The sequence below is a fragment of the Heptranchias perlo genome, chromosome 42 (assembly GCF_035084215.1).
Source record: "Heptranchias perlo isolate sHepPer1 chromosome 42, sHepPer1.hap1, whole genome shotgun sequence".
Lineage (NCBI taxonomy): Eukaryota > Metazoa > Chordata > Chondrichthyes > Hexanchiformes > Hexanchidae > Heptranchias > Heptranchias perlo.
In genome coordinates this window covers 2,377,036-2,401,972 of record NC_090366.1, presented here as the reverse complement: position 1 = coordinate 2,401,972, position 24,937 = coordinate 2,377,036, and the positions used below count along the sequence as shown (strand labels likewise).

At 45.1% G+C, this 24,937-nt stretch overlaps 1 protein-coding gene across 1 annotated transcript; it reads left to right on the top strand.

Moving 5' to 3' along the window:
* On the top strand, positions 1-24,062 carry LOC137306104 (probable G-protein coupled receptor 139). The gene is made up of 2 exons (XM_067975167.1): positions 1-52; positions 23,164-24,062. Exons 1-2 carry the CDS (start codon positions 1-3, stop codon positions 24,060-24,062), a joined length of 951 nt encoding a protein of 316 aa, XP_067831268.1.
* The last annotated feature ends 875 nt before the right edge of the window (positions 24,063-24,937 follow it).

Below are 24,937 nucleotides of genomic sequence, written 5' to 3'. Positions count from 1 at the left end.
ATGCGCAGTCCGCACGCCGCGCAGCTGACCGGCGGGAAACCCACAGGCAAAGGTAAGTGGCTCCAATTACCCTTTAATTGCGTGCGGAGCACACTGATTTCAACGGTCACATTACCCACGCGCCCAGTCGACCCCCTGCTGAGAACCCACTGCCCTGAAAAGATCGACCCCACTGTGTCAGATTTTGGGTGGTGGGGATCGTGTCCGATTTTGTTAGAAGGGGATTGTGCCAGAATTTAAGGGGACAGGGAGCTGTTTTACATTTTGAGGGAGGGAACAGTATCAGAAATTGGGTGAGTGGACTGCAACAGATTTTGGGGGAGTGGGAGCTGTGTCAGATTTTGGGGGGAGGGGCTGATTCAGATTTTGAGGGTGGGGCTGTGTCGTATTTTGACGAGGGGACTGTGTCAGTTTCTGGTTGAGGGGAGTTGTGTCAGATTTTGGGGGGACGGGAGTGTCAGATTTTGAGGGGAGGGGGAGTTTAGTCAGATTTTCGTGAAGGGATTGAGTCAGATTTTGGGTGAGGGGGCTGTCAGATTTGAGTTGAGTGGACTCTGTCTGGTTTTGGGGTTGGGTACTATGTCAGATTTTGTGGGGTGATCTGTGTCAGATTTTGGCATAGGGCACTGCGTCCTGCTGTGGGGGGAGCGGGAGCTGAGTTAGATTTTGGGGGGAAGGGACTAACAGATTTTGGGGGAGGATCTCTCTCATATTTTGGGGGAAGGTAACGGTGTGAGATTTTGGGGGAACGGACTTGTGTCAGATTTTGTGGCAGGGGTCTGTGTGAGATTTTGGTGAAGGGAACTGTTTCAGACTTTGGTGGATTGGACTGTGCCAGATTTTGAGGAAGGGCAATCTGTCTGATTTTGTGGGGAGTGATCTGTGTCTGATTTTGTGGGGAGTGGTCTATTACAGCTTTTGTGGGAGGGGACTGTGTCAGATTTTGGTAAAGGGAACTGGGCCAGATTTTGGTGGAGGTGGAGCTGTCTCATTTTTGGGGGAAGGACTGTGTCAGATTTTATTGGGAGTAGTCTGTGTCTGTTTTTGTGGGGAGGGGTTTGTTTTTAGGTTTTGTGGGGGAAGAGTGTGTCAGATTTTGGAGGGAGGAGACTGTTTCAGATTTTAGTGAAGGGAACTGTGTCAGATTTTGTGGGCTCGATTTTAGGGTCGGGTTACCTGCGGGTTTCCAGCGGGGGGGCCCCGAAAATCCCGATCTCCGATCACGTGACAGGATTCGGACGAAATCCCGGCCACTTCCGAGTACCGCGCTGACGTGCGGGGCTGCGCGCGCAAGCCCCGCTGGTGGGAATCCCGCAGGCAATTAAAGCCAGCGGGGTTCCACTTGAGAGCACTTAACTTGCTCGTTGTGGTCAGTTAATGAGCTGAAGCAGCTGTCAAAAGAGGAAGTGTGGGATTTTACGGTCAAAGCAGTCAGTTTCCCACACTGGGGGAAACAGGACCCTTCAAACCAGGCGTGTTGCAGCCAGCAGCCTGTGCCAGGTGCCAAGGTGCGCTCCACGGGGGAGCGCCCTCACCCACGCAGGAGGCCACCGCGTCACATAGGGCAACCCCTGCCCTCCACCAACCCCCGCCAAGCCAGAGGACAGACCGACACGAAACCGCAGCCCCAGTCCGAGGACCCACCCACCTACCCTGCACAACCCCTCACACCAACACCTGCCAGATGGGTGGTGCGTTGACATCGTCGGAGGACGAACAGGATGACCAGCCCCAGCAGCCTCGCAGTCCACGCCGTCCGCCTCGGAGAGGTGGGGCCCCCCAACACGGTGCTGCGGCACACCCACCTGCACAGCAGGAGGGAGGGCAACCGCAGAGAGAGATGCGTCGCAGGAGGCACTACCCTCCGCACAGGGTGTACAGAGCGAGGCTCAGCTTCATGGACCTCTCCGAGGAGGAGTGCATACGGAGGCTCAGAGTCAATCGCCAGGTAGTCGCCGACATCTGCAGCCTCCTTAACGACGAGCTGCTCCCTGATGGACCAAGCAGCATCTTCTTACCTGTCGCCGTCAAAGTCACCACTGCCCTCAACTTCTTCGCATCCGGTTCCTTCCAGGGTGCCACCGGGGACATCACCGGGGTCTGTCAGTCCTCTGCACACAAGTGCATAAGGCAGGTCACCGATGGGTTGTTCCGCAGGGCCTCCCACTACATCAACTTCGCCATGGACGAGCGCAGCCAGATGGAGAGGGCGGTTGGATTCCATGCCATGGCCGGCTTCCCACGGGTGCAGGGTGTAATCGACTGCACCCACATCGCAATACGGGCACCTCCGCATGAGCCAGGGCTGTTCATCAACAGGAAGGGGTATCACTCCATGAACGCCCAGCTCATCTGTGACCACCGCCAGAGATTCCTACACGTGTGCGCCAGATACCCCGGCAGCTGCCACGATGCCTTCGTCCTCAGGGAGTCCGCCGTCCCGCCAATCCTGCAGGCACCCAACGCCGGCAACGGCTGGCTCCTCGGCGACAAGGGGTATCCCCTCCACACGTGGCTCATGACACCTCTGAGGAACCCCATCACCGAGCCGGAGCGTCGGTACAATGACAGCCACACTGCTACCAGGTCTACAATTGAGCAGACCATAGGGCTTCTCAAGATGCGCTTCAGGTGCCTTGATCGTTCTGGGGGAGCGCTCCAATACACACCATTCAGAGTGGGACGAATCATAGTTGTCTGCTGTGCCCTGCACAACATGGCCCAACAGAGAGGGGTGCCGCTGGAGGAGGCCCCATCCACACCTGCCACCCACATTGAGGAAGGCGAGGGCGAGGAGGAGGAGGAGGAGGAGGAGGAGGCGGAGGCGGAGGAGGCGGAGGAGGAGGACGCGCCCGAGGATGTTGGACGACCCATGCGCCGAGCCGCGACTCACCGGGATGGTCGCCGGGCCAGGGACGCACTCATACGTCAACGGTTCTCCTAGAGTCAGACACTGCGAGGCGCTCGCATCTCCTCACCTGCACATGCGAGCGGCCATACCAGCCCCCTCCACTGAAGAGTGCTGCCAGTAATCCTGCACCCACAGCAGTGTGCCCAATGGGTGGCAGCAGGTGCTCGCCGTCATGATGGCCTCCACGGAACGCAACTACTGCACAAGCCGCGGAAGAATGGACGAGAGGTGGCAGGAGTGGTGAGAATAGACTATTTAATATGTGGAATGTGACATCATTTAAGAAACAAAGTACAAAATAATAAACACCCTGGTGTATTCCCTTTGTGATTATAAGGCCTTTGGAATTCTTCTCCGGGAACCCCTACGTGGTGCTACCCCTGTGGCTCCAGCAGAGGTAGTGGCAGGTTGCTCGTCTTCTTGCCTTGACCGGGTAGATGCTTTTGGCGGACGGCCCCTGGGTTTCGGTGCCCGTGAGGGCACCTCCACAGACTGCTCCTCCTGCACCGGGGCAGGGGCAGACTCGGCCACCTGGAGAGGAGGCACCATTGCGGGTGCTGGTTGAGAGGTGGGCGACGGGTGGGACGTGGGGACGCCTTGAGAGGCGTCCCCGCTTCCATGTCCCCGGTCACCATCATCCCTCTCTTGGCCTCGGCCCACATCACCCCTTCCACCCTGCTGGACGGCAGTTTGGATGGCATGTGTGAGGCCTTGCAAGGCCACCCCTAGTGTATCCCTCAGCCTGTTGGTGGCGTCGGAATGTTGCTCACCCTGAATCCGTACAGACGTTGTGAGGGCCTGCAAGGACTCGAAGTGGAGCTGTGCGTGACGCTCGAGGGAGGCCAGCCTGTCCTCCACCGCAGACAGTCCCGCACCTACCCGCGACACTGTGTCGCCGGTACCCTCCTGTGCCTGCGCCACCAATGCCCACATGCAGGAGGTGGACTCCTCCATCGCCTGCGCTATTGTGGACAATGCGCGCGGCACCTCTGCCAGCACCTCAGCAATTAGCTGGTGGCCCTCGACGACTCTCCTTTTCTCTGGTGGCCCCCTGGGTTCAGCATCTGGGTCCGGCTGAGCAGAGCCTGGAGATGAGTGCTCCCTCCGTCGCGGAGCTTCCGCGGCTGCCCCTGCCACCAGGGTCTGCTCATGCTCACTCGTGCGCAGTGACTCACCAAGTGCTACCCCAACTAGTTGGCGAGGGGGACCCACCGAGGTGCGTGTCTCTGCGCTGGTGGATGGTTGGCTCTGATGTGACGATGCACCCTCAGAGACCGCCATGTCCTCTGAGGAATCGCCCTCCATGCTCGCTTGATCCAAAGACGCACCTGCAAGAGAACAGAGGGCACTTTGAGGCATGTGGACCAACTTGACAGTGCGCCTGATGGCAGGTGATGATACGGTCACTCGCGATCATGGGTGTTGAGTGTCAGCTTTCCCTTACCGGCCGTTTCGGCAGCGACACACTCGCCATCGGCCACCGACAGGCAATGTCGCGTGCGGGCGAGGTCGAGCGCCTCCACATCTGCGTCGGTGAGCTCCACCACTTGCGGCGGCCCACCTCCGGTGCGTGCCCTTTCGCGTTTGTTCTTGCTCCTCTTCTCCTGTGAAGGCAAAACACAGATGTGTGAGTGGGTGCGTCTTGCATTGTGAGACGCATCGAGCATCGGTGTGGTTGGGTTGAGCGTGGCGCGGAACGGATGGGAGGAAGTGTGGGCCACGTGCCCATCCCATTGCATGGGGATTGGGGTGTGTGGTAGTGTTCGGGTGGGGTCAGGGACGGTGGGTACTTGCGTGCACGGCGAGGATGGTGAATGAGTGGCTGTGAGGATTGCTGATGGAGCGCAGTGGTGGCTGTGCAGGAGGGGGTTGTGATCTGCTTGGCGTGATGGTGGGGACGGGATGTGGGAGGGTGCGTTGGTGTACTCACCTTGCCAGACCTAGTCAGGTCATTGAAGCGCTTGCGGCACTGCTCCCAAGTCCTTGGGGTGTTGCCCCTGCTGCTCACCTCCGCCGCCACCTCTGCCCATGCCTTCCTGGTTGCGGCGGCAGGGAACTTGCGCCCATCCTCAGGGAAGAGTGTTTCCCTCCTCCTCCTCACGCCCTCCAGCATCAGCTGCAGTGCCAGATCTGAAAAACGGGGTGCAGCCTTTCCCCTTGGTTGAGCCATTCTCCCAGACCTCTTGCTTGCAGCAGGAGGGGCTTTGGGAGACTGCCCCTTTAACTGGAGCTCCTACATCGCGTCGACGGTACTGCGCATGCGCAGCCGGCCGGCACGCAGCTGGGGAGCGCAGAACCCGGAAGCAGGCCTTAATGGGTCCAATTATCCCGCGATCGCGTGGGGGACGCACACAATTACCCGTCCGCGTTTTCGACGCTCCCGGAGGACCACCCGCTGGGAACCCGCAGGCCTGCTAAATTCGAGCCCTGTGGGAGGGTCCGTTTCAGATTTGAGGGGAGCGTAAACTGTGTCAGATTTTCGGGGAAGAGACTGTATCAGATTTGGTGGGAGGGGAACTCTTTCAGATTTTGTGGGATGGGGAGCTGTCTCAGATTTTGGAAGGAGGGGTGTGTATCAGATTTTGGTGGAGGGGACATTTCTGTGAATTTGTGGGGGCAGTGTCAGAGTTTGGTTGGAGGGGAGCCGTGTCAAACTTGGAGTATTTGGGGGCCGAGGACTGTCTCGGATTTTAGAGCAAGTGGCGCTGTGTCACATTTTGGGGGAAGGGAGTGTGTCAGATTTTGGAGGAGGGGAACTCTGTCAGAATTTAGGGAAGAGCGACGGTTTCAGAGTTTTGGGGAGGGGGAGCTGAGTCAGAATTTGGGAGAGAGGATTGTGTCAGATTTTGGGGGAGGCAATTGTGTCAGATTTTGTGGAGGAGACGGTATCAAATGTTATGGGGATTGTGTGTTGTGTCAGATTTTGGGGAGGGGACTGTGTCAGATACTGGGGGAGTGGGTGTTGTGTCAGATACTGGGGGAGTGGGTGTTGTGTCAGATTTTGAGGGAAGGGGACTGTGTCAGATTTTGTGGGGAGGGGACTCTGACCTATTTTGTTGGAAGTTCTGTGTCAGATTTTGGGAATGGGTGAACAGTGACTGCTTTTGGGGGAGAGGACTGTTTTAGAGTTTGGTGCGACATTTACAGGGATATGAAGGACTGTCGATATTCAGATTTCCCCCAGACTTTGCCTGTGTGAACAGGGGTCTGTGGGAGTGAGTCACAATATATTAGGGTGCCAAGGTCCCAGCGGATTCAAAGGTAGCAAATATAAACCCGCAATTCAAGAAAGGATGGAGAGAGAAAAGAGGGAACTACAGATCAGTTAGACATCAGTCTTCCGGAAAATGCTGGAATCCATTGTTAATGGTGTGGTACCAGGGCACTTGAAAATCAGAGTATGATTCGGCAGAGTCAACATGGTTTCATCAAAGGGAAATCGTGTTTGACAAATCTACTCGAGATATTGCTGATGTAACTAGCAGGGTGGATGAAGGGGAACCAGTGGAAGTATTATATTTGGATTTTCAAAAGGCATTCGTTAAGGTGAAACATAAAAGGTTATTACCGAAGATAAGGACTCATGGGGTTGGGGGTAATATAGTAGCATGGGTGGAGGATTGGTTAATGGATAGAAAACAGAGTGTAGGGATAAACGGGTCATTTTCAGGTTGGTAATGTGGTGCCGCAAGGATCAGTGCTTGGGCCTCAGCTATTTACAAACTATATTAATGAATTAGATGAAGGGACCAAGTTAAATGTACCCAAGTTTGCTGACAATACAAAGCTCGGTGGCAAAGTAAACTGTGAGGCGGACACAACAACTATGCAAAGGAATATAGACAGGTTAAGTGAATGGGCAAAAAGCTAGCAAATCGAGTATAATGTGGGGAAATGTGAGGTAATTCACTTTGGTTGGAAGAATAGGAAAACAGAATATTTTTTAAATGGAGAGAAACTATTAAATGTTGGTGTTCAGAGAGACTTTGGTGTCTCCGTACAAGAAATTTAAAAAAAAATAGCATACATGTGCAGCAAGTAATTCGGAAGACAAATGTCATGTTGGCCTTCATTGCAAGGAGTTGGAGTACAAGAGTAAGGAAGTCTTATTACAATTGTACAGGGCTTTGGTGAGACCACACCTGGAATACTGTGTACAGTTTTGGTCTTCTTATCTAAAGAAGCATATACTTCCCTTAGAGACAGTGCACCGAAGGTTCAATAGACTGGCTCCTGGGATGAGAGGGTTGTCCTATGAGGAGAGATTAAGTAGAATGGCCCTAAACTCTCTGGAGTTTAGAAGAATAAGGAGTGATCTCATTGAAACATAAAAGATTCTGAGGGGGATTGACAGGGTAAATGCTGAGAGGTGGTTTCCCATGGCTGGAGAGTCCAGAACTAGGAGGAAAAATCTCAGGATAAGGGGTCGGCCTATTAAGACTGAGATGCGGAGAAATGTCTTCACTCAGAGGGTTGTGAATCTTTGAAATTCTCTGCTGCAGAGGGCTGTGGATGCTCAGTCGTTGAGTATTTTCAAGGCTGCGATCGATATATTCTTGGACTCCAGGGGAATCAAGGGATATGGAGATCGGGAGGGAAAGTGGAGTTGAGGTCGAAGATCAGCCATAATCTTATTGAATGGTGGAGCAGGCTCAAGGGGCCAAATAGCCTACTCCTGCTCCCGTTTCTTATGTTCTAAGGACCGTAGACATTCAGCCTTTCCATAAATTTGTCAGAATTTATAGGGGTCTGCGAGAGTGAATCAATACATAAAGGGATAGCAAGGATTATACCCAGACAATATTAGTGTTTACATGGGTCTGTGGGAGTGGTTCAATATTTACAGCGTTACGAGGCAGTGTGCACATTCAGACAGTCCACAGACTGTGTCAAAAAGTCCTGAAGCGGATCAATATTTTTGAAGTATATGGAGTCGTTATCATCGTCTGTAGGAATATTTGCAGGAAATCCATAGACTGTCCGAATAATTACATTACAATCCAGAGACTGTGCCATTATCTACAGTTGATCCAGAGACTGCCCTAATATTTACAAGAGGATCCATAAACTTGCCAATACTGACGGGGTATTCAGAGATTGCACCAATATTCTCAGGGTGGTCTCCAAACTGACCAGTTGAATGGTTCAGTTTCCATCTCTGAATGTGAACCCAACCCATGAGAAGTGGGTAGAAACTGTCTGAAATTAAAGGATTTCACTCAGAAATAATCTGCAATCTGTAAATGAAACTGCTCTCCCTTCACATTAGTGTTGTTAGACTGCGGGTCTCATAGTTTCTGTTCGTCCAAATATTTATTAAAATAATGTACTGGACTTTGAGATTTCTATCTGTGTAATATTTGGAAAAGTATATGTTGTGATACAAAAATTGTTGGGTTTAAAGTTGTTAACTGAATCTGTTTGTTCAGTAACTGTAATTAATATCAGTCTCCATGGACCATAATTGTGTCACTGGAGTGTTTCTCTCTGTTATAAATAAGCATCTACTTTCAACATGCTATTCCATAGTGTCAATGGGAGCATCACCTCCCGCATTAACAGTGCTCATCGGCTCTACAGAAGGGAAAGAATAGATCTGAGAGCAATAGTTTGGAATTTTACAACAGTGGATCATAATTTGAGAACAAAATATTTTAATGTTACAACAATGGGTCGTAATCTGAGAACAATGGATTGGAACAGCCCATTCTGGACTTTTGAATATCTCTATGTATATTATGATTCACTGCCATTAGAGGATCGGATATATTATGCGCTCTTTGGTTCTCAAGTAATTTACTATCCACTGCTCGCTGCTGTTGGAATCTTTGGTAAGTATATCCAACTGTTAATTCTATAAACCATGTTTCGCTGTATTAATCTTCATGTCATTCCCCGTCCCACATTCGCTGCTGTTGGTGTTACAGGTAAGACTCTATCTTCAGCTATTAATTCAATAAATCATATTTAACTGTGTTACTGTTCTTGTCGTTCCCTGTTCCACGCTGGCTGCTGTTGATGTCCCAGGTAAATCTCAATATTCAGCTATTAATTCTATAAACCATGTTTGACTGTATTACTATTCTTCTCGTTCTCTGTCCCACATTCGCTGCAGGTCGTTTTCATGGTAAGTCCCAAAATCCAGCTCAAAAATGAAAGGGGGGCATCCGTGGTGGAAGATAAATTGATGCGGGTAGAGGGTAGGGAGATATATTTACGGGGATTCATGGGTGTGAGATTTAATGCACAATGGGTCCCTGGAAGGGAGCCTTTATTTCAGGGTCCCTGAGCGTGCATCAGTTTTACAGTGTTCTTGGGCTGTCAGTAATTGAAAGGGCCCCAGACACGGTATTAATATACAGAGGATGCAGAGACGGTGATAATATACAGGGGATCCAAAGTCGTTGCTAAAATACAGAGGATCCAGAGACGGTGATAATATTAAGAGTGGCATCCAGAAATCATACTAATAGTTACAGGGGATAAAGAGATTGTACTAACATTACAGGGGATCAAGAGAAAGTACTATTTACAGAGAGATTCAGAAATGGTAATAATAATTACAGGGGACCCAGGGACGGTACAAATATTTACAGTGGAGCCAGATAGGATATTAATATTTCCAGGTGATCCAGAGATGGTGTTAATATTTACAGAGGGTTAAAGAGGCGGTATTGATGTATAGAGAAGGATCCAGGAAGGGTAATAATATTTAGAGAGGGATCCAGTGACGGTACTAATATTAGCAGGAGTTCCAGAGACGGTAATAATATTTACAGGGAATCTACGGTACTAATATTTACAAGGGATCCTGAGACTGTACTAATATTTACAGGAGATCTAGGGATCGTGCAAATATTTATAGGGAATTCAGAGACGGTACGAATATTTAAATGGAATCCATAGACGTTACTAATATTTACAAGAGATCCAGAGATGGTAGTAATATTTACAGGTGATCCAGAGAACCTACCAATATTTATAGGGGTTCCAGAGACAGTACTAATATTTACAGGGACTCCAGAGACGGATTTCATATTTACATGGATCTTGAGAAGGCACCAATATTTATAAGGGAACCGGAAACGTTACTATTATTTACAAAAGATCCATAGACGGTACTAATATTTGCATGGGTTCCAGAAACGGTACGAATATTTGGAGGAGATCCTCAGACGTATTAATATTTGGAGTGGATCGAGAGACGGCAGTAATATTTACAGCGGATCCAGAGACGGTACTGATATTTACGGTGGACCAAGAGAATGTACTAATATTTACAGTGTATCCAGAGTTCCTGCAATATTTATACGGGGTCCAGAAGCGGTACTAATATTTAGAGGAATATCCTTAAATTGTACTAATAACAGGGTGGGGTGCAGAGACGGAACTAATATTTACAGGGGATCCAGAAAAGATGCGAATATTTACACGGGATCCAGTGATGGTACTAATATTTTCAAGGGATCCAGAGATGATACTGATATTTACAGGGCATCCAGCTATAGCTGCAATAGTTATAGGTTATCCAGAGACGGACGGATTTCATATTTACAGGGGTCCAAAGACGATAGTACTATTTACAATGCTTCCAGAGAGAGTGCTAATGTTTACATAGAATCCAGAGACGTCACTAATATTTGTAGGGGGTCCAAAGATGGTACTAATGTTTACAGTGGATGCTGAGACGGTGCTAATATTTATGGGGATCCAGAGTAGGTACTAACATTTACAGTGGATCCAGAAAAAGTACTAATATTTACTGTATATCCGGAGACGATACCATTATTTACAGGGAATCCTGAAGCGGTTATAATAATTACAAGTATTTCAGAGATCGTGCAAATATTTACAGGGGATCCAGAGGCGATACTAATATTTTCACAGGATCCAGAGACGGTAACAATATTTACAAGGGATCCTGAGATCGTTCTAATATTTGGAATGGATCCAGAGACGCACAAATATTTAAAGGGGATCAAGAGAGAGATCCCATAATTACAGGAGGTTCACAGACGGTACTAATATTTACAGGGGATCCAGAGGGAGTACTAATGTTTACAATGGATCCAGAGATGCTGCTAATATTCACTGGGATTCCACTGATGCGACTAATATTTATGGGGATCCGGAGACTGTACGAATAGATATAGCAGATGCTGAGGCGGTGCTAATGTTTACGGGATCTGGAGTAGTTACCAATATTTACAGTGGATCCAGAAATGGTACTAATATTTCCAGGGGAACCAGTGAGGTATCAATATTTAGAGCGGTTCCAGTGACGGTGCTAATATTACAAGGAATGCTTAGTTGATACTAATATTTGTAGGGGTTTCAGAGATCGTGTTAATATTTAAAGGGGGCAAAGCGACATTTATAATATCCAGCGATGGTGCTAATATTTACATGGGGTCCATAGTCGATATTAATATTTACAAGGGATCCAGGAAAGGTACTAATATTTATAGGGAATCCAGAGATGCGACTAAAATTTAGTGGGGATCCAGTGACGGTATTTATATTTACATTTTATTCAGATACGGAAGTAATATTTACGGGGATCCAGAATAGGTACTAATAATTACAATGGGTCCAGAAACCGTACCAATATTTACAGGTTGTCCATAAATTGTGCTAATATTTAAAGGGGGTAAAGGGACGGTAGTAATATTTAAGAACATAAGAACGTAAGAAATAGGAGCAAGAGGAGGCCAATCGGCCCTTCGAGCCTGCTCCGCCATTTAATAAGATCGTGGCTGATCTGATCGCAACCTCAAATATAAATTCATGTCCAATTTCCTGTCCGCTCCCCGTAATCCCTAAGTCCATCTACTTCGAGGAAACTGTCTATTTTTGTTTTAAATTTATTCAATGATGTAGCTTCCAAGGCTTCCTGGGGCAGCAAATTCCACAGACCTAACACCCTCTGAGTGTAGAAGTTTCTCCTCATCTCAGTTTTGAAAGAGCAGCCCCTTATTCTAAGATTATGCCCCCTAGTTCTAGTTTCACCCAACCTTGGGAACATCCTCACCGCATCCACCCGATCAAGCCCCTTCACAATCTTATATGTTTCAATAAGATCGCCTCTCATTCTTCTGAACTCCAATGAGTAGAGGCCCAATCTACTGAACCCCTCCTCATATGTCCGCCCCCTCATCCCCGGGATTAACCGAGTGAACCTTCTTTGTACTGCCTCGAGAGCAAGTATGTATTTTCTTAAGTATGGACACCACAACTGTATGCAGTATTCCAGGTGCGGTCTCACCAATACCTTATATAACTGCAGCAATACCTCGCTGTTTTTATATTCTATCCCCCTAGCAATAAACGTCAACATTCTGTTGGCCTTCTTGATCACCTGCTGCACCTGCATACTAACGTTTTGATTTTCTTGCACTACGACCCCCAGATCCCTTTGTACTGCAGTACTTTCCAGTTGCTGCCATTAAGATAACAACTTGCTCTCTGATGTTTCCTGCCAAAGTGCATAACCTGACATTTTCCAATATTGTATTGCATCTGCCAATTCTCCGCCCACTCACCCAGCCTGTCTATATTCCCTTGTAAGTTTTTTATGTCCTCCTCACTCTCTACTTTCCCTCCCATCTTTGTATCATCTGACAACTTTGATATGTTACACTCGGTCCCCTCCTCCAAATCGTTAATATAGCTTGTAAAGAGTTGGGGACCCAGCACCGACCTCTGCGGAACACCACTGGTTATTGTTTGCCAGTCCGAAAATGAACCATTTATCCCAACTCTCTGCTTCCTGTTAGCTAACCAATCCTCCACCCATGCTGGAATGTTACCACCAATCCAGTGATTCTTTATCTTGAGCAATAATATTTTATGTGGCACCTTGTCGAATGCCTTCTGGAAATCTAAATACACTACGTTCACTGGTTCCCCTTAATCCACCCTGTACGTTATGTCCTCAAAGAACTGAAGCAAATTTGTCAGACATGACTTCCCCTTCGAAAAGCCATGCTGACTTTGTCCTATTAAATTATGTTTATCCAAATGTTCCGCTACTGTCTCCTTAATAATAGACTCCAAAATTTTACCCACCACAGATGTTAGGCTAACTCGTCCATAATTTCCAGCCTTCTGCCTACTACCCTTTTTAAATAAGGGTGTTACATTAGCAGTTTTCCAATCTGCCGGAACGTTTGCTGAGTCCAGATAATTTCGGAAAATTATTGCCAAAGCATCCACAATCCCTGCTGCCACTTCCCTCAAGACCCTAGGATGTAAGCCATCAGTTCCAGGGGATTTATACGCCTTGAGTCCCATTAATTTTCTGAGTACCAATGCCTTCGTGATTTCAATGGTATTTAGCTCCTCTCCGCCTCGAGCCCCCTGTTTGTCCAGTGTTGGGATATTCTTAGTGTCCTCTACCGTAAAGACTGAAACAAAATATTTGTTCAGCATTTTTGCATCTCCATGTTTCCCACCATTAATTTCCCGTTCTCATCCTCGAAGGGACCTACTTTTGCCTTCGCCACCCTTTTTCTTTTTATATAACTGTAGAAACTCTTGCTATCTGTTTTTTATATTTTTTGCTAATTTATTTTCATCATCTATCTTCCCTTTCTTAATCAATCCTTTGGTTACTTTTTGCTGTCTTTTGAAGACTTCCCAATCTTCTATCTTCCCACTAAGTTTGGTTACCTGATATGTCCTTGTTTTTAGTCGGATACTATCCTTAACTTCGTTACTTAGCCACGGATGGCTGTCATTACATTTACACCCTTTTTTCCTCAGTGGAAATTTTTTTTTTTTTAATTTTAAAATAACTCCTTAAATGAACACCACTGCTGATGTACCGTCTTACCCTTTAATCTATTTTCCCAGTCCACTTTGATCAATTCCGCTCCCGTACCATCATAGTCTCCTTTATTCAAGCTCAGGACGCTCGTTTGAAATCCAACCTTCTCACCCTGTATGGAATGTAACCATGTTATGGGCACTCATTCCAAGGGGATCCTTAACTAGGACATTGTTAATTAATCCTGGCTCATTACACAGGACCATGTCCAAGGTTGCTTGCCCACTTGTCGGATCAGTTACATACTGCTCAAGAAATCCATCCCCAATACACACAATAAACTCGTCCTCAAGGCTGCCCTGCCCAATTTGATTTGTCCAGTTAATATGATAGTTAAAATCCCCCATAATTATAGCTGTTCCCTTTTTACATGCCCCGACTATTTCCTGGTTAATACTTCTTCCAGCAGAGTTGCAACTATTAGGAGACCTATATACTCCGCCCAATAGTGTTTTTTCCCCTTATTATTCCTTGTCTCTACACAAACTGTTTCCTTATCCTGATCCTTTGTCCCAATATCATTTCTCTGTATTACAGTGATTCCTTCCTTTATTAACATAGCCACCCCACCTCCCCTTCCTTCCTGCCTGTCCTTCCAGATTGTTAAATACCCTGGTATATTTAAGTCGTTGTCACCCTGCAGCCATGTTTCTGTAATGGCCATAAGATCATACCCATACGTAGTTATTTACGGGGGATACAGAGATGGTACTAATATGTACAGACGATCCAAAGGCGCTACTATTATTTATGGAGGATCCTGTGATGGTTCTAATATTTACAGGGGATCAAGAGATGGTTGCAATATTTACAGGGGATACAGAGACACTGCTAATATTTACAGGGGATCCAGAGTCGAATTTCATATCTGCAGGGATTCCGAGACGGTGCAAATGTTTACTGGTGATCCAAAGGCAGTACTAATATTTGTGGGGGATCCAGAGACGGTGCTAATATTTACTGGGGATCCAAGACTGTACTAATGTTTACAGTGGAACCAAAGGGAGTACTAATATTTGCAGAGGATCCAGAGAGAGCGCTAATGTTTACGAGGGATCCCGAGGCAATATTAATATTTGCAGGGGATCCAGAGACAACACTAATATTTACATCGGATCCAGTGACGGTACTGATATTTACACAGGATACTGAGATGGTATTAATATTTACAGGGGTATCCAGAGCTGTGCTAATATTTACAGGAGATCCATAGAGAGAGTTAATGTTTACAGGAGATCCAGAGATCACTCAAATGTTTGCAAAGGATCCAGAGATAATAATATTATTTTCTGTGTCCCAGAGATTTTAATTATATTTACAGGGGGTCCAGAGTCCGAATTAATATTCACAGGGAATGCAGAAACGGTGCTAATATTTACAGGGAATCCAGATTGTGTGCTAACATTTACAGGAGATCCAGTGATCGTACTGCTATTAACAGGGGAACCTGAGATGGCCCTAATATTTATAGCGGATGCAGAGAATATAATAATGCTCGTAGGGGCCCAGAGACGGTGATAATATTTACAGGGGATCCAGAGAGGTAATAATGCTAACAGGGGTTCCAGAGAAAGTTCTAATGTTAACAGGAGATCCAGAGTTTGTGCTAACATTTACAGGGGATCCATATACGGTACTAATATTCATAGGGGATCCAGAGACCTTATTAATATTTACAGGTGACGTAGAGGTCGTCACAATATTCACAGGCGATCCAGAGACGTTAATTAAATGTACACGTGATCCAGAGATCACAATAATATTTACAGGTTATCCAGAAATCATCCCAATATTTACGGGCAATTCAGACACGTTATTTAAATTTACAGGAGATCTAGAAATCATAATAATATTTACAGGGGACCCAGAGATATTAATAATATTGGCAGGGCATCCAGAGGTGTAATAATATTTAAAGGGGATCCAGAGGCTTTACTAATATTTACAGCGGATCCATGAACGATATTAATGTTTACAGTGGACCCCGAGATCATACTAATATTTCATGGGATCCAGAGATGTTTCTAATATTTGGTTGGGATACGGAGACGATACTAATATTTACGGTGGATCCAGAGACAATTGTAATATTTAAAGGGAATCTGGAGACAGTTGTAATATCTGCAGGGGATCCAGAGATGGATTTCATATTTACAGTGGATCCAGAGACGGCACTAATATTTGTAGGGGACCAAGAGACGTTACTAATATTCATAGCGGATACATAGGCCGTGCGACTATATACAGTGGGTCTAGAGCCGGTACTAATATTTAAAGGGGACCCATGGGCAGTAATAATATTTTGAAGAGGTCCAGAGGCGGTATTAATTTTTTAGATGGTCCACGGGCGGTACTAATAATTCAAAAAGGTCCCAGAGAACGCACGAATATTCACAGGGGATCCAGAGATCATACTAATATTTACAGTGGACCCAGAAATGGTTATAATATATATGGGGGATCCAGAGACGGTACTGATACTTGCAGCGGATACAAAGACGGTACTAATATTTACAGGGGATCCAGAAACGTTACTAATATTTATAGGGATGCCGTGTCGGTAATTCTACTTACAGGGGTCCGTAGAGTGGACTGATATTTCGAGGGGATCCAGGGATTTTACTAATATTTACGTGGGTCCAAAAAAGGTGCCAATATTTACAGGGGTCGAGAGATTTTACTAATTATTAAGGGGGTCCATTGACGGTGCTAACCTTTATAGGGGGCCAGAGACTTTACTAATATTTCGAGGGGATCCAGAAGCGGTAATGAAATTTACAGGTGACTGACAAACTGTGCTCATACTTACGGGTGATCTGTAGAGGTGTTACTCGTTACAGGGCATCCAGAAACGGAACTAATATTTATCTGGAATCGAGGGACCGTACTAATATTGATATGGGATCCAGAGATGGTACTTGTAATCCAGATCTTGTACTATCCAGATCCACTGTAAATGTTAGTACCGTCTCTGCATTCCACGTTAATATTATTAGAGTCTCAGGATTGCCTGCCAAATATTAACATCATCCCTGGACGCTGTGAAAATGTTAGCACAAATTCCGGATACCCTGCAAATATTAGTGTGCTCTCTGTCAAATGTAAATATTACTATGGTCTCTGAATTCCCTGTAAATTTTAATACTGATTCTTGATCCCCTTTAAATATTAGTGCGATCTCTGGATTATTTGTAAATTTTAATAACGTCTCAGGATCGTCTGTGAATATTTCTACCTTCTCTGGATCCATTGTAAATAATGGTACTATCTGTGGATAACCTGTGAATATTTGTACCATCCCTGGATTCCCTGTAAATAATGGTACTATATGTGGATAACCTGTGAATATTTGTACCATCCCTGGATTCCCTGTAAATAATGGTACTATATGTGGATAACCTGTGAATATTTGTACCATCCCTGGATTCCCTGTAAATATTATTACCGAATCTGGATCTCCTGCAAGAGATCCAGAGTAATATTTAAATTTGACCCAGAGAACACACTAATATTTACAGGGTATCCGGAGTTTGTGCTAACATTTGCATAGCGTCCAGGAATGATGTTAATATTTGGCAGGCAATCCTGAGACTAATAATATTAACAGGGAATGCAGAGACGGTACTAATATTTACAGTGGATCTAGATACGGTACTTAGACTTTCAGTGGATCTAAAGAAGGTACTAATTACTACAGGTACTGCAGGAGATCCAGAGATGGTACTAATTTTTACAGCGGTCCAGGAAGCTTTCTAGTATTTACAGTGGACCCAGGGATGTTACGAATATTTACAGGGGATCCAGGAAGAGTGCAAATATTTACAGGGAATCCAGTGACGGTACTAAAATTAAAGGGGATACAGGAAAGGTACCAATAGTTACAGGGGATCGCCAGAAGATCCTACTACTCACCAGGGGATCCAGAGTTCGTGCGAATATTGACAGGTAATCCAGAGAAGGTACTAACATTTAATGGGGATCGAAAGGCAGTACTAATATTTACAAGATGTCCAGAGACTGAACGAATATACAGATGAGATCCACAGATGATACCATCAATTACATTGGATCCAGAGTTCATGTTAATATTACAGGTGATCGAGAGACTGCACTTATATATACAGGGGATCCAGGTACTTCACTAATATTTACAGAGTATCCAGTGACGTTAATAATATTTCAGGGGATCCAGAGACAGTGCTAATATTTATAGGAGAACTAGGGACGGTGGTAATATTTTCAGGGAATCCTGAGACTTTACTAATCTTGACAGCGGATCCAGTGGCAGTATTAATATTTTACGGGGGTGCATGATGGTACTAATAATTACAGGTGATCCAGAGATCGTGCCAATATTGACAGGGGAACCAGAGGTTATAAGAATATTTATAATGTATCAGGTGACGGTAATAATATTAATAGGTGAACTATAGAATCATAGAATCATACAAAAATTATGGCACAGAAGGAGGACATTCGGCCCATCGTTTCCGCGCCGGCCGAAAATGAGCCACTCAGCCTAATCCCACTTTCCAGCTCTTGGTTCGTAACCTTGTAGGTTACGGCACTTCAGGTGCACATCCAGGTACTTCTTAAACGATTTGACGGTTTCTGCCTCGACCACCCTTTCAGGCAGTGAGATCCAGATCCTCACTACCCGCTGGGTGAAAAAGAAATTCTCAGCTCCCCTCTAATCCTTCTACCAATCACTTCAAATCTATGCCCCCTGGTTATTGACCTCTTTAATAAGGGAAATTGGTCCTTCCTATCCACGCTATCTAGTCTCCTCATAATTTTGTACACCTCAATTAAATCACCCCTCAGCCTCCTCTGTTCCAAAGAGAACAGCCCCAGCCTATCCAATTTTTCCTTACAGCTAAAATTCTCCCGTCCTGGCAATATCCTCGTAAATCTCCTTTGTACCCTGTCTCGTGCAATTATATCCTTCCTGTAATGTGTTGACCAGAACTGTACACAGATCGAGAGACTATACTAATACTTACAGGGTATCAACAGACGAAATTATATTTTACAGGGGAATCCCGAGATCACAGTAATATTTACAAGGTGTCTAGAGATGGTTCTAATATCTAAATGGGATCCAGGGACGATATTAAAATTTACAAGGGTTGCAGAGAGAGTAATAATATATGATGTGGAGATGCTGGTGATTGACTGGGGTGGACAAATGTAAGGAGTCTTACAACACCAGGTTATAGTCCAACAGCTTTATTTAAAATCGCATGCTTTCAGAGGCTTTCTCCTTCGTCAGGTGAGTGTGGGATTCGATAAAGGTACAGCATATATAGTCAGAGAACAATGCCCGGTGATTACAGATAATCTTTCTAACTGCCAGTTATCAATGCAATCAAAGGAGTTGAATAGTGTTCAGACAGAGAAACATTACATACAAGGCTACTGCATACACTAACGGTCAGAACATAAAGACAGCGAGAGAGAGAAACATCCGAAAAGCAGAGAAAGAGAGAGAATGACCAGTTGTATTAAAAACAGATAACTTTTTTTCGCTGGTGGGGTTACATGTAGCGTGACATGTACCCAAGATCCCGGTTGAGGCCGCCCTCATAGGTGCGGAACTTGGCTATCAATTTCTGCTCGACGTTTTTGCGTTGTCGTGTGTTTTGAAGCCCGAAGTTTGGGGAATACTTCAGCAGTCAAGGACATTCAGCCTCCGATCTTCGGGTAAGCGTTCTCCAAGGCGGCCCTCGAGACACACGACAACGCAAAATCGTCGAGCAGAAATTGATAGCCAAGTTCCGCACCCATGAGGACGGCCTCAACCGGGATCTTGGGTTGATGCCACGCTACATGTAACACCACCAGCGAAAAAAAATTATCTGTTTTTAATACAACTGTTCATTCTCTCTCTTTCTCTGCCTTTCGAATGTTTCTCTCTCTCTCTCTCTGTCTTTATGTTCTGACTGTTAGTGTATTCAGTAGCCTTGTATGTAATGTTTCTCTGTCTGAACACTATTCCACTCCTTTGATTGCATTGATAACTGGCAGTTAGAAAGATTATCTGAAATCACCAGGCATTGTTCTCTGACTATATATGCTGTACCTTTATGGAATCCCACACTCACCTGACGAAGGAGGAAACCTCCGAAAGCTTGTGATTTTAAATAAAGCTGTTGGACTATAACCTGGTTTTGTAAGACTCCTTACAGTAATAATATATACAGGGGATCCGCAGACGATACTAATATTTGCAGTGGATGCAGGAATCGTACTACTATTTGTCGGGAATCCAGAGACTGAAAGAATATTTACAGGGGATCCCAAGATGGTACTAAAATTTAGAGAATCTAGAGATAGCACTAATATTTACGGTCGAATCCAATGTCGGTATTTCTATTTAAAGGGGACCAGAGACGGTATTAATATTTACAGGGGATCCGGGGACGGTAATAATATTTACAGGGGATCCACAGATGATACCAGTATTTACAGGGGCATCCAGATATCTTGCTAATATCTTTAGGGGATCCAGAGACGGTAATAACATTTACAGGGGATCCAGAGATTGTACTTATATTTACAGCGGATCCAGAAACTTTACTCATATTTACAGTGGATCCAGATATTGTACCAATATTTACAGGGGTCCAGAGACGGCACTAATATTTACAGGGGTCCAGAGACGGCACTAATATTTCCAGGGGATCCAGAAATGTTACCAATATTTAGAGGATATCCAGAGTCTGGTGTAATATTTACAGGGGATCCACAGATATCGCACCAATATTTACAGGGGATCCACAGATTTAACTAATATTTATTGGGGGACCAGAAAATGTACCAATATTTCCAGGATATCCAGAGACGATAGTAATTTTTACGGGGATCCACAGCTGATAATAATATTTACAGGGACATCGAAAGGTCGTGCTAATATCTTCAGGGGATCAAGAGATTTTACGAATATTTGAAGGGGATCGAAAGAGGGTACCAATAATTACAGGTGGATCCACAGATGTTATTAATAGTTACAGGGGGATCCTGGGACGGTACTAATATTTTCAGGAGATCCAGAGTGGGTACTAATATATACAGGGGAATCCAGAGAAGGTACTAATATTCATAGAGGGGTCCCGAGACGATACTAATATTTACAGAGAATCCAGAGATGGTATTAATATTTACAGGGGATCCGGAAGTTGCACTAATATTTACAGTGGATCTGGAGATCGTACTAATATTTACAGAGGATCCACAGATCATATTAATAATTACAGTTGATCTGGATACGGTACTAATATTACAGGGGTTACAAAGACGGTATTAATATTTGAAAGGGATCCATAAACGATACTAATGTTTGCAAGGGATGTACAGATGCTATTAATATTTGCAGTGGAGCCAGAGACAGTACTAATATTTACAGCGGATCCGGAGAAGCTATTAATATTTGAAAGGATATTTAAAGAAAAGGCATTAATATTTACGTAGAATCTAGAGATGGTACTAAAATTTACTTCCAATCCAGGGACGGTACTAATGTTTACAGGTGATCCAGAGAAGGACCAATATTTACAGGGGATCCAGAAACAGTATTAATATGTACAGGAACATAGAGATGGTATTCATCTTAAGAGTGGAACCAGAGTCGGAACTAATACTTCCAGAGGATGGAGAGATTGTGCAAATATTTACAGGGTTGCTAAGATCATGCTAATATTTACAGGTAATCCAGAGGCGGTGCTAATATTTACGGAGGATCCAAAGATGGTATTAATATTTACAGTGGACCCAGAGATGGTACCAATATTTACATGCAATCCAGGGACGATACGAATATTTAAAGGAGATCCAGAAAAGGTACTACTATTTGCAGGGGATCCACATGTGTTACTTCTATTTACAGCGGATCCAGTAATGGTACCAATAGTTACGGGGGATCCAGAGAATGTAATAATATTTGTAGGGGTCCAAACAATGTAATAAAATTGCAGAGGATCAAGAGATGTTACTAATAACTATAGGGAATCCAGAGACGGTATTAATATCTCCAGGGGATCCAGACACTGTGCAAATATTTACTGGGGATCCAGAGATGTTACAGATATTGACAGGGGATCCAGAGATGGCACTAATATTTACAGGAGGCCCCGGGACCTTAACAATATTTACAGGGGATCCCGACACGGTACTCATATATACAGGAGATGAAGGGATGGCACTAATATTTACAGGCGATTCGGAGTCATTACTAATATTTAAAGGGGATCCAGATATGGTAATAATGTTTACGGTGGCCCAGAGACGGTAATAATACTCACAGGGATCCAGAGTCAATACTAATTGGTAAAGTGGATTCAGAGATCACTCCAATATTTACAGGGGATCTAGAGATTGTACTTTTATTTACAGGTGATCTACAGACTGTACTAATATTTCCATGGGATACAGAGTTCGTGCTAATATTTAGAGGTGATCCAGAGACGGTACTAATATATAGAGGGGAGCCAGTGATATACTAATATTTACAGGGGATCCAGAGAAAGTGCTAATGCTTATAGGGAATCCAGGGACGGTACGAATATTTAGAGGGGACCCGGAAGTCGTACTAATATTTAAAGGGGATCCACAGTTTATACGAATATTCATATGGCGTTCCAGGGGACGTACTAATATTTACCGGGGTCCAGAGACGATATTAATATTTACAGGGGATCCAGAGTCGATACGAATATTTATAGGGTAACCAATAATCACACCAACATTTACAAGGAATCCAGAGATCGTACACATGTTTACAGGTGACTCACAGACGTTACTGATATTTACATGGGATACAGAGTTCTTGCTAATAATTAGAGGTGATCCAGGTACGGTGCTAATATTGTCAGAGAATCCAAAGACGCTACTAATGTTTACAGGGGATCCAGAGATCGCCCTATTGTTAACAGGCGATCCGCGGATAGTATTAATATTGACAGGCGATCCATAGTCGGTACTAATATTTACAGCGGATCCAGAGAAGGTGCTAATATTTTAGGGAATCCAGAGATGGTACTAATATTTACAGGGGACCCAGAAATGTTAAAAATATTTAGAGTGGATCCAGTGACGGTGCTAATATTTACAGGAGACCCAGAGATGCTACTATTAATTACAGGGTATCTAGAGACAGCAGTAATATTAGAAGGGGAGCCAAGTATTAATATTTACAGGGGATCCAGAGATCGCCCTATTGTTAACAGGCGATCCGCCGATAGTATTAATATTTACAGGCGATCCATAGTCGGTACTAATATTTACAGCGGATCCTGAAACGGTACTAATATTTACAGGGAAGCCAGAGCCAGTACTCATATTTACAGGGGATCCAGAGACGGAGCTAATATTTACATTGTGTCCCAGCCTGATGTATAATTTCCCTGTTTACTTCCCTTCCTTGCAGTGAACTTATTAACGATTATGATCCTCTCTCGGGGAAAGTGCGGTCTCTCCAAATCTGTCACTCGGTACCTATTGGCCATGGCAGTGGGCGATCTACTGGTCGTTATCACTGATCTGATACTCAGGCAGATTCCGATTGCTTATCAGGTTCATTTTCAGTTCCTGGATTCAATCCCCGTGTGTAATATCCACGCCGTCCTGCTTTTCGCGGCCACAGACTGTTCTGTCTGGTTCACCGTTACTTTCACATTTGATCGTTTTGTGGCCATTTGTTGTGAGAAGCTGAAAAGTAAATATTGCACCGAGAAAACGGCAGCTGTGGTTCTGGGAACAGTGAGTGTGCTGGGCTGTTTGAAGAATATGTTCTGGTACTTTATGTTCAGGCAGCAGTATTTACTTTCCAATCAACCCTGGTTTTGTGAGACAACAAACAATGTTTTAGAATCACGTGTGTGGGCAGCAATCGAACTCCTTCATTACATCCTCACCCCGTGTGTCCCATTCGTTCTGATTCTGCTGCTCAATGCTTTCACCGTCAGACACATTTTAGTGGCCAGCAGCGCCCGCAGGAGACTCCGGACTCACAGCAGCAGGGAGAGCCCCAGAGACCCAGAGATGGAGAGCCGAAGGAAATCCATAATTTTACTGTTCGTTATATCAGGGAACTTTATCCTGTTGTGGGCAGTGTTTACTCTGACTTGTATATGGAGCCGGATGTTGTTTTTGGGGTATGGGTCTGTGATTGCACCTGACTTTGTACAAGAACTGGGATTCATGCTCCAGCTCCTGAGTTGCTGCACAAACACATGTATTTATGCCGTCTCACAGACTAAATTCAGAGAGCAGTTGAAGAATGTGGTGACATATCCCTTTACTGCATGTGTTAAATTCCTGAAATAATGAGACGATCAGAAGAGTTCTCTCTCATACTGTATCTGATTCTCTCTCCACCAGGCTCCTAACACTGTCTGTTCTGCAATCACTGAAACACTATAAACCAGAGGCAATTTATCAAATCATTTAAAGCGCTTGTCCAAATTCATATCTCAAGCAGTATAAGTTGTAAAATAATATGTCGCAACTAATTGCACCAAATGTTTCACCATGTCTGAGAATTTAATGTAATAAAATAAACAACAATACAAGGTGCCGGTGACAGGTGTGTTAAAGGGGCGGGACGCAGAGGAGATATCAGGACTGTCCACATTCTCAAACCAATGAACCCCAGGAGAGCAGTGAGTAGTAAAGTCCACAATCTCTCCCACACATACACACTTGCGGAGAGCAGTGAGTAGTAAAGTCCACACTCTCTCCCACACATACACACTTGGGGAGAGCAGTGATTAGTAAAGTCCACACACTCTCCCTCACATACACACTTGCGGAGAGCAGTGAGTAGTAAAGTCCACACTCTCTCCCACACATACACACTTGGGGAGAGCAGTGAGTAGTAAAGTCCACACTCTCTCCCACACATACACACTTGCGGAGAGCAGTGAGTAGTAAAGTCCACACTCTCTCCCACACATACACACTTGGGGAGAGCAGTGAGTCGTAAAGTCCACACTCTCTCCCCACACACACACTTGGGGAGAGCAGTGAGTGTAAAGTCCACACTCTCTCCCACACATACACACTTGCGGAGAGCAGTGTGTAGTAAAGTCCACACTCTCTCCTACACATACACACTTGGGGAGAGCAGTGAGTCGTAAAGTCCACACTCTCTCCCACACATGCACACTTGCGGAGAGCAGTGAGTACTAAAGTCCACACTC

Coding starts and splice junctions, on each gene's coding strand:
- LOC137306104 (XM_067975167.1), top strand. CDS start 1: ATGCGCAGTCCGCACGCCGCGCAGCTGACCGGCGGGAAACCCACAGGC. Junction 53..23,163: donor CGGGAAACCCACAGGCAAAG/GTAAGTGGCTCC, acceptor CCTTCCTTGCAG/TGAACTTATTAACGATTATG.